The 10534-nt window shown below is 57.5% G+C and overlaps 1 protein-coding gene across 1 annotated transcript in view; it reads left to right on the top strand.

Annotated features, from left to right (window-relative positions):
• The window catches only part of ERF (Ets2 repressor factor), a 9188-nt gene extending 2935 nt beyond the window's left edge, over positions 1–6253 (top strand). The window contains exons 2-4 of the mRNA XM_008567242.1: positions 3244–3478; positions 3860–3975; positions 4084–6253. Coding sequence (XP_008565464.1) covers positions 3244–3478; positions 3860–3975; positions 4084–5369 — 1637 coding nt within the window. The 3' untranslated portion in view covers positions 5370–6253. The remainder of the gene's footprint in view (positions 1–3243; positions 3479–3859; positions 3976–4083) is intronic.
• The last annotated feature ends 4281 nt before the right edge of the window (positions 6254–10534 follow it).

Raw genomic sequence — 10534 nt, 5'->3', positions numbered from 1 at the left:
ACCACGCGGAGTTTTTGATAGGGGAGGGTGGGCGGATCTTTGAGGGCTGGGAGAGGGGCTCAGGCGCCAGGGGATTGGGGCCGAGGAGGGGGGCTGGGGGTGGGGCAGGGGTGCGGAGTGCAGTAGGGTCAGTCACGTGCGTCCTTCAAGCTCCCTGGCTCCCACAGGCTCCCGAGCTGCTGGGTCTTGGGGGAAGCAGGAACTTCCCCTCGCCCGAGGAGGGGGCCGAGGCGCCCAGACAACCCCGCCTCGTTTTCCCTTCGTACTGCGGGCCTTGGCCTAATGGCACCGGCTGGGCCGCTCCCCCAACCCTGTCTGGGGGCCGGAGCCATGTGTAGGTTTTTTAACTGGGGGAGGGGAAAGGAGTGAGGGGTCTGGAGTGGCCTCCTCATCTGTCCGTCTTTCCGTCTGCCTCGCTGTTGGGGGCTATGCGCACCTCCATTGGATCCTCCATCCCAGCCCCTCTCTCCTCTACCATGGCTGTTTCCCACTTCCTGTTTTTTCCCCGGCTCTGGCGCCATAGAGGGCTGCCTGGAGCGGGGGAGGTGGCGGGTCCCCCCAGGAGGCCGGCGTATTCTTCCTTTCCAACCACTCCTCCCTTCCAATCCCCATAGTACCTTAAAAAAAAGTTTGGGCAGTCAGGTGAAGTTGGGGGGTTCCCAGGAGTTCTGCACCCTCAGGCTTGCAGTCTAGGAGAATCCCTACCCCACCACTGTGGAACCCAGATGTGCCTTTTGGGACCCTGCCTCCCATCACTTCCTATCTGTCAGCTGCCACCTTTACACCATCTCGCAATTTCCTGCATCCCTCTCTCTATGGCTGTTCATTTGCTGCCTCAGTGGACCCCCATGCTCCAGAAGTCCTGCACCCCCAAGCTTTCTTGATGCAGGTCCGGTGTTTCCCTGTTTTAAGCACGTGGACCCATACACAACACACACGCACTCATGTTCCCCTTGCCCGTGCCTGGCTCCTGGCTCCTGGCTCCAAGGCCTGGGGAACAGAGCCCCATTGAGACACCCTGACGTCACCCCTCCCTTCATTTTCCCCCCGAAGCTGGGAACAGGCCTTCATGTATGCTGTGTTGGATGAGGAAAGCTGGCATTGGGGTGGGCCTGGGAGCAGGGAAGGGTCCCTGCCAGGAGTGGGAGTTGAGGTCCAGGCCCTGGAGGGTGAGGGGGGTTGCTCAGGGAAGAGGGTTAACAAGGGGGCCTGGGACGGCTCCCAGAATGCCGCTTGAGGCCCTTCCAGAGCCCCCCCACCTCCTTTCCGAGTTCCCTTTGTGTTGCATGTAGTCTCTCTCACTCCCTCTCTTCTGCAAAGTTTATTTTTAGCCTCCTGCTCCCCCGCTCCCAGGACTGTCGCTGCACACACGTTGCCTGGTTACCGGGACACGGAGGCTGGGGCGGGTGGGCTGGGAAGGGTGGCTTTAATTTGGGGGGGAGGGGGGAAGTCTGTATACCCCCCACCCCCAGACTGATGGCTCAACGGTTTCAAGCCCCCACCCCACCCCCCGGGTCTAGGAGCCAGATTGGTGCTGAGGTGGGAGTAGCATGGAGTTTGGTGCCCTGAGGGGAGCCAGGAGCTTTTTGGAGAGGATGCACGGAGCTAGTGGCTTGGTCACCTGGGTCCCAAAGAACTCTGGGCCTCAGGGAGACCTTAGCACCTGGGTTCTCTAGCAGAGTGAGGAAAATTGGGTGAACACCTAGAGTCCCAACAGAGGGATGGGGCTATGGATGCTAGGGTTCCTGGAAAGAGTTGCCAGGGACTGTCACATCTAAATAGAGTAGGGGCTGCTGGTGAAGGACTCTGGGTCTGAACAGCTGGAGGTCATATCCTGGGAGCTTGGAGGGGCTGGTTTGAGGCTGGGTTTCCTGAATGAAGCAGGGATTATGTGGGGAAAGCCTACTGGCCCTGCCAGTCTACTCAGGGCCAGGGGTCAGGGGCCTGGCTCCCTGTGCAGGACAGTAAGCTCAGGGTTTGGAGGGGGTGGGCCCTATGGAAGCAGGAACTGCTGATCCTCTGTGTTCCCAAGGGGAAGGATCCCCTGTTGGATTCCAGACTGGGGTGGAGTCTTCGGGGGAGGCTCAGTGTTGCCCAGAGGCCTGGTTGGTACCTGCTTGAGCTTAGGCCAAAGGAGGAAGACTGACTCCAGCAGCCTGACTGGGACTTGGGACCTGTCCATCTTTAGCAGTCCACCTTGGTCTTCTCCTCTAGTGGTACCAGGGCCCCTGCCCTGCCTCCCCCCTCCTTCCCTTCCTCCCCTTTCCCTCCTCCCATCCCTCCATTACCGGCTGCCTAGTGCTGAATTATTGATGGCCCCTGATTACCCGGGGGTTTGGGAAATGACAACAACCGCAGCCCCCCACCCCCAACCCGGGCTGCCCACCCCCTCCAGGGACCAGCCAGCCCACCACCAACCTCTACCCAAGGTTAATGCTGGGGGCGGGCAGGCAGGTGGGCAGGGAAGAAGCTGAGGATGAGGAGGCAGAAGTGAGAAGAGGGCGACAGCTCCAGCAGTGCCTGCTTAATCTCAAGGCCTGGGCTGGGGGCCTTCCAGCCAGGTTGGGCATTTATGCCTGGGTCTGGGAAGGGCAGTGCAACTCAGAGGGTCCAGGGCTGGGGGGGGCGCCCTCTCAGACAGTCTGGGTTTCACTCTCCAGGGAAGACAGAAGCCTCTGTGTGTGCAAGCGCTGACCTCATCGTCAACCAGCCACCCCACCCCTCCTGGTCTTTTAAGAAAAAAAATCCTCCTCTCAGGTCCTAGGGTAGGAATGGGGTTTCTCTTGGGCCTTGAGAGGAAGATAGAGTATGTTCTAAGGAGGGGACCAGAGGAGCTGGGGGGGGACACAATTAACTGAATGGGAAGGGGGTGGGGGGGGCTGCACCCCAACTCTGTTGGCCACGTGTGCACCTTCCTGCCCCTCCCCCACTGGCAGCCCTGCCCGCCGGCCTGGCTTGGTGCCTGGCCCCCTGGCACTGGCCCCGGGACCCGCCGCCGACGGTTTCCTGTTTCTCCCGGTGTCGCTGGAGCAGGCTCCAGCTTCCCCTCCCCCTGGCTCCCGTCTAGCCCCCTCACACACACACAGACACACACTGTCTTTTTCTAATTCAGGTCTTGACTTGGCTGAGGGGAGATGGATTTCCCCATGTTGAGGGTGGGGTAGGAGGTGGACCCTGGTATGGAACCCAGAGCCTCAGACTTGGTGTCCTGACACAGGGCCACTCCCTGCCTCCCATCCCCAGGGTTTGCCTTCCCGGATTGGGCCTACAAGCCGGAGTCGTCCCCTGGCTCGAGGCAGATCCAGCTGTGGCACTTTATCCTGGAGCTGCTTCGGAAAGAGGAGTACCAGGGCGTCATCGCCTGGCAGGGGGACTACGGGGAGTTTGTCATCAAGGACCCCGATGAGGTGGCCCGGCTCTGGGGCGTCCGCAAGTGCAAGCCCCAGATGAATTACGACAAGCTGAGCCGGGCCCTGCGGTGAGGAGGGGCTGGGGGCCCCTGAGCAGATGTGGACAGTTCCCACTAGTTGGACAGCCCCCGACCCTTGGGAACAGGCTTTGGGTTTGACTCCTGGCTCTGCCAAATCCTAGCTGTGTGACTTTAGGCAAGACCTAGCTCTTCTCCAAGCCCTTTGGTAGCACAGAAAGTGTCCTGAGGAGAGAATAGTCACTGGTAGAGCCTTTAGTCTGGCCCCAGACCTGAGGGGAGAGCTGGTCCCCACCCTCTGGGCACTTGATTTCTCTTGTGTGGCCCGTGTTTCTTGGTTGCCCTTTGTAAGTAGCACCTAAACTCATGTCAAGGTTTGGAGGTAAGACCTGGGTCCCGTGTGACTGACCAATGGTGTTTCTACACCCACAGCTATTATTACAACAAACGCATTCTGCACAAGACCAAGGGGAAACGGTTCACCTACAAGTTCAACTTCAACAAACTGGTGCTGGTTAATTACCCTTTTATTGATGTGGGGTTGGCTGGTGAGTACCAGGGTTAATGGGAATGGCCTCACCGGGGGAAGAGGGTCTGTCTGTATGTCCATGCTAGGGCCAGGGGCCTTGACACCCAAGTCTCTCCTCTCCTGGCAGGGGGTGCCGTGCCCCAGAGTGCCCCACCAGTGCCGTCGGGCAGCAGCCACTTCCGCTTCCCTCCCTCGACGCCCTCTGAGGTGCTGTCCCCAACCGAGGACCCACGCTCACCACCGGCCTGCTCTTCATCCTCATCCTCACTCTTCTCAGCTGTGGTGGCCCGTCGCCTGGGCCGAGGCTCTGTCAGTGACTGTAGTGATGGCACATCAGAGCTGGAGGAGCCGCTAGGAGAGGACCTCCGGGCCCGACCACCTGGCCCTCCGGAGCTGGGTGCCTTCCGAGGGCCCCCCCTGGCCCGCCTGCCCCATGACCCTGGCGTCTTCCGTGTCTACCCCCGGCCCCGGGGAGGCCCTGAACCCCTCAGCCCCTTCCCTGTGTCACCTCTGGCCGGGCCTGGCTCTCTGCTCCCCCCTCAGCTCTCACCGGCTCTGCCTATGACGCCCACCCACCTGGCCTACACACCCTCGCCCACGCTGAGCCCTATGTACCCCAGTGGTGGCAGTGGCCCCAGCGGCTCAGGAGGAGGCTCCCACTTCTCCTTCAGCCCTGAGGACATGAAACGGTACCTGCAGGCCCACACCCAAAGCGTCTACAACTACCACCTCAGCCCCCGCGCTTTCCTGCACTACCCTGGGCTGGTGGTGCCCCAGCCCCAGCGCCCTGACAAGTGCCCGCTGCCGCCAGTGGCACCTGAGACCCCACCAGTCCCCTCCTCGGCCTCGTCCTCCTCTTCTTCCTCTTCCTCCCCATTCAAGTTTAAGCTCCAGCCGCCCCCGCTAGGACGCCGGCAGCGGGCAGCTGGGGAGAAGGCACCAGTAGGTGCCGACAAGGGCAGTGTTGGCATTGGCAGTGGCACAGGCGGGCTGGCTGAGGGGGCTGGGGTGCTGGCCCCGCCACCACCACCACCGCAGATCAAGGTGGAGCCTATCTCGGAAGGCGAGTCGGAGGAGGTGGAGGTGACTGACATTAGTGATGAGGATGAGGAAGATGGGGAGGTGTTCAAGACACCCCGTGCCCCACCTGCGCCCCCCAAGCCTGAACTGGGCGACACACCTGGGGCAGCCCAGTGCATGCCCCTCAAGCTGCGCTTTAAGCGGCGCTGGAGTGAAGACTGTCGCCTGGAAGGGGGTGGAGGCCCTGCTGGGGGCCTTGAGGATGAGGGTGAGGACAAGAAGGTGCGAGGGGAGGTGCCCCGGGAGGCCGGGGGGCCACTCACCCCAAGGCGGGTGAGCTCTGACCTCCAGCATGCCACGGCCCAGCTCTCCCTGGAGCACCGAGATTCCTGAGGGCTGTGGGCAGGGGACTCACGTTCCCCCCCACCCCCCATGCTTCTTTTGCTGCCTTAACCACCCCCCCTATGCCCTGGAGGTGAGGATAGCTCTCTAGTCTCTTCCCTGCCTCCTCCCTTTTTCCTCCCCACATTTTGTATAAAACTTTAATTTCTTTTTTTTTAATGGTGGGGTGGGTGGGTGCCCAGGGCTGGGTGTTATCCCCTGTCTCTGTGGGTTTCTGAGCTCCAGGCAAAGTGGTGGTAGTAGGGAGGGAGGGGGGAGTTAAGGGGGCCACCTCCATTCTGGGGAATTTATATTTGAACTGAGGCTTTGGCCTTAACACCCAGGAACTTTTTTATTACAATCGCTTAGGAAGTAAAGCCTTGTCACCCTCCCTGTTCTCTGCCTCTTGTACCTCTCTCCTTCCACCCCCAGCCATCCTTAGCTCTAATCCTGCCTTCCCTGCCCCTCCAGGGGCCAAGAGTGCCTGGGTTTCTCATACCCCACACGGTTGCAGCAGAGGAGGGAGGGAGAATTTTATGATGAACCAAAAATTCCATGTCGGTGGGTGGGGGGGTGGAAGAGGGTGAGGGGTGCAGCCCATGGGCCACAAATCTCTACAAGTGCCTGCTAATCCCTCTCCCACTCCCCACCCTAGCACCCATCCACCCCCTTCACCCCCAGCTGCTCCTAGGACTGGCCCATGGGCAGGTGAATTGGGGGTTGGGAAGGGGGTGCCCTGAAACCAAACTGGAAGCCCCCTCTGCCTCCCAGCTGGGGCCCCTGGGGTGGGGTAGGGGAGCTGTGGTCAAGCCTTATTCTGTATTGGGGATGGAGGGGGGAGGGAGTAGGGGGGCTGATGGAGAATGTATTCAAAACAATAAAACTTTGGACCTTTGGATGTGGTCATCTGTCTTAGGTGGGTGTAGTCGCTGGGTGTAGTCGCTGCAGGACCACAGCCTTTGCTTGATTCTGAAAGATGGGGCCTACTTTGGGACCCCAGTGGATTTGTGGCCAGAGGTCCTAACTCCATCTGAATGGGTCAAATCCAGGCCTGGGAAATTATCTGACCTCGGGTACATAAACCCCAGTGCTTACTCTGTCATTATATCTGTCTGCTCCCCTATTCCATGGGGATCTGCTTGTCCTTAGAAGCTCTTTAGATTCTTCACCCATTAAATCCATTGCCCTTGTGCTGCTTTTTTGTTGGTGACTGACTGGTATGAGGATCCAAACCCTTATCGATGTTATAACTGCTCCAACCTACTGAACTAACCAGCCAGTGTGTCCGTGCTCTTCCGATGGCCTGAAATGCCTTTTCTTTCTGGTACCGTTAATTTCTGCCCAAACCCCCAGGTACCCAGTGAAAGCCAGGAGCTCTTTTTGCACTGCCTCTAGCATTCTTACATCATTCTCTTTAGGGTACTTTGAGTTAAGCAAGGAGACACTATATGGAGACCTCGCAAGGTAACTATTTTTCAGTTCAACCTTGGGAACATCCCTGGCCAGCAAGTTGAGAAGGGACTGGCTCATTGGTCATAATAACTTGATTGACCTACTGTGTGCCAAGTACTTAGGAGCTGTATTGCTGTAGCCCCATCAACATCCAACAAGGGGGCCGGCCCATGGCTCACTTAGGAGAGTGTGGTGCTTACAACATCAAGTCAAGGGTTAAGATCCCCTTACCGATCATCTTTTTTTTTTTAAAAAAGCAAAACATCCAACAAGGTAGGGGCAACTGACTCAGTTAAGTGTCTTGCCTAAGGTCCTAAGGCTGAGCCAGGACTAAATGAGTTCTGTTTCTAAAGCCCATGCTCTTTGAACAACAACTTTCTCTAAAGCCAAGATGGTAGGATCCAGATGAGAGTCTCAGGATCACGGGGTCTAAGAGATGAACAAATAAAGTTAGAAGTTGAGTTTGGAGAGCTCAAATCAGGGATCAAAGAATCAGAACAAGGAATCCAGTTGTTTCTAAGTGCCCTTAGAAACAAGTCCAATCCCTTCAGTGCAGGTGAGGTGCCTGAGGCCCAAAAAGGGGAAGGAGATGGAGTGGGAATTGAGAGTTTAAGGCCTATTGGACTGCCTTCACCATGAAACCCCAGCCTGTGCAACCCTGAGGGAGAAGAGATGTGGACTGGCAACTGCTACCCACTTTTGCTTGAACCTCATCTCATGCCAGCCCAGGGTGGGTGGTCCCAGATGATGTTGGTTGGCAGTGAAGAGAGAATCCAAGGCTGGGATATTGGCAGGAAACCGAGGCTCCCTTGGCATGCTGCAGGCAACTGCTCCCTCTCCTGGGTGATGTAAGTCATTCCCTGGGGTGGGGGCCACTGGGCTATTTCTGGAAGTTGGGATGAGGCATGTCTCCTGGCAACATAGATGCAGCTGAGTTGGAGGTAGTGAGGTGATGGAGAAAAGGGGGGTGTCACTGGGGGGAGGGAGATAGGGCCCTGACTAGTAGCCAAAGGCCCTGACCTCAGAGCCTTCAAAGCACCTCTCACATGTATTCATAAGTGTTGAGCTCCAGAACTGCTCACCAGGTCAGACCATGACTTGTTGCCCCAGATTCTAGTTGTGTGGGATGTCACAGGTGGCATCTGGCTCAGGAATCTCTAGTGGCTCCCCCAATCTTTAATCACCCACCTAAATCCATTTGCAGGCCTGAAATGTTCCTATAGGAAGACACCCTTGGTCCTGTTCATGTCCTCCGAGATCCTTAGTTCCAAGTAGAAAGCCTGTTGTAGATCCCCAGGACACTTCACAGATTCATTCATCCCATCAGAGACCCCCTTTGCACCTACAGTCCCATCAGAGACCCCCTTTGCACCTACAGTCCTCCAGCACCCAACAGACTCCCAAAGCTCCTTCCTGATGCTTGTCAACCATCCCTCACTCTTTCAGGTTGCTAAGGGATCCTCACAGTCACCAGTAATTTCTCGCAGTCTCCCAAAGACCTTTTACAGACTCCCTAAGTCCCCTCAGACATCTCCACTGTTCCCCAATAATTGGTCTCAAGTGCCTATAGCTCATCAAAGACCCCTTCACCTCTTCACGGACTTCCCTCAGCCCCTGCAGACACCTTTAGGCCCCTCTTAGACACTTACAACCCTTCCTAGCACCCCTCTACAAACATTCCCATCCCCTACAAACATTCCCATCCCCTACAAATATCCTGATAGATTTCCTCGGATCGTCGCCCTCAAACTCCCATGGACCTCAATCTCGCGCAGGTTGCCCACGCGTGGCCCACTGCGCATGTCCTACGGGTTGTGGCGGTTAAGTAGCCGCCGCTATCCCACTGCGCTCCGCTGCCCTGTGAACCTTCTTGGTTCCTTGTCAGACTCCCTAGGCCTCTGAACTTGACTCGGAATTTTACTTTTCCACTCAAAGCTGCCATCAGAGGGCAGCAGGCACCATTTGGCTGGGAAACTACAACTCCCAGAAACACCCGCTCCGATCTGTGAACGATGTAGCCACATGCTTTGTGAAGGGAGCGGAAGTGTGTGGGCGCTTTGCCTTCTGGGTAATGTAGTCCGAAAAGGCTTTACTATGCCTCTGTTGTGTGTCTGTTGGGGATTACAGTCAGGAACAGACCGAGTGGACAAGACTGCCTTCAAGCTTCAGAAACGGTAGTACAGTGTGAACACAGGCTCGGATTAAAGTGAAGTCCAAAGACTCCATTTCCCACCAGTCCACAAGGCGTGAGGGGCTGAGGGCGTTTTCATTCTAGTCCCAACTACTTCCGAGAGAGTGAGACACCCTTTTATCGCGCGCGCGCGCGCACGAACTGTTTTCCGGCGTCCTCTGAACTACTCTCCTTCCGGGTATTAATCGATAAGTGGGGCGACTCACCAAACGCACAAAACCTGAGGCTGCTCCTTACAGCAGCCTTCCTTGTTTTGGGCCCTCCAGGATCCTGTAATTTAGGAAGCGGGAGGACGCAAAAAACTTAATGAGGGTTCTTTAACACTCCGCTCAGCCTCCTGGTGCGACACACATTGCTAGAAAAAGCTAGGCTATCCCAAGACTAGTGTTCTAAGAAACCGGCGGGAACTTTGTTTCCCAAATCCTTTGAGGGTGGAGGAAGGGAGCGTTTATTCCTGGCCGATATGTGATCACCTGGAACTTAAAGGTGCGTGGGCTCCATTTTCTACAACTCCCTAATCGACTTTGGCTCCTTCTTAGCACCTGGGGCCGAGGAAGGAGATGAAACACACTTCAGTCTCCTCAGGGAACTGCCATCTTTAACCTTTCGTTCACACTCCCCTGACGGCACCCTACCCATTGGACTCCACTTCCCAGCAAGCCTCTGCAGACTGGGCTCACAAAGGGTCAGGATCCGGTCTGCGTTATTCCCCAGCGTGCTTCGACTCATGGTAGATCCCGCCTCCTCAGTGAATGGGGAGGCTGCTTTGAACTCCATTTCCCAGAAGACGCCAAGTCTTGCTGGAGCAAGTGCCACTGAAGCCTTGGTGTCGACTACATTTCCCGGCAGGGACTGCGGCCTAGCGTTCCGGAGAGGGGCAGCGCGATACCTCCTCCATTTCCTAGCCTCTCTCCGGAAGTGGAGTATCCACTTGGGGCTTAGGGACCGCTTGGGACTCCATTTCCCAGCGTGTTTTGGAAACCGCTTTACACCTGCAATGCGGTGAGGGCGTGGCGACGACTCCATTTCCCGGCTTGCCTCACGGCCCGGGATATCCGGGTTCACGGTTGCCTGAATCCTGGAGCCGGTGGACATGCATAGCCGATAGACTTAAGTGAGCAGCTGCACTCCGTTTCCCGGCGTGCATCAGGCCTACACAGCTCAGGGAAGGAGGGGCTGCGATTACGTCTCTGAGACGCACCTAGGGTCTCGCCGTTGTCGCAGCAGAGTGAGTGTGCGGCTCTGACTCAGTTTCCCACAGTGCTTCAGAGTCAGCCGTCGGCTAAGTCAGCTGACGGATTACCCAGGACTCAATTTCCCGACGTGCAGCGCTCCCCGTCATCCTTGCTGTCTACTCGGAGGCCTTTACAGACTCCATTTCCCGGCGTGCCAAGCGGCTCTGTGCAGACCGAGGGCGGCGACGGCGGCTGGGACAGCGGGCGGACTGCATCTCCCGGCGTGCCCCACGGCGGGCGCTGGGCCGGAGCCGGAGCCCGGAGCCCGAGCGGCGCGGCCTGGAAGAGGCCGGAGCCCA

The sequence above is a fragment of the Galeopterus variegatus genome, unplaced genomic scaffold (genome assembly GCF_000696425.1).
Source record: "Galeopterus variegatus unplaced genomic scaffold, G_variegatus-3.0.2 Scaffold306, whole genome shotgun sequence".
Lineage (NCBI taxonomy): Eukaryota > Metazoa > Chordata > Mammalia > Dermoptera > Cynocephalidae > Galeopterus > Galeopterus variegatus.
The sequence above is the reverse complement of the archived record's forward strand: the minus strand, read 5'-3'. Positions and strand labels throughout refer to the sequence as shown.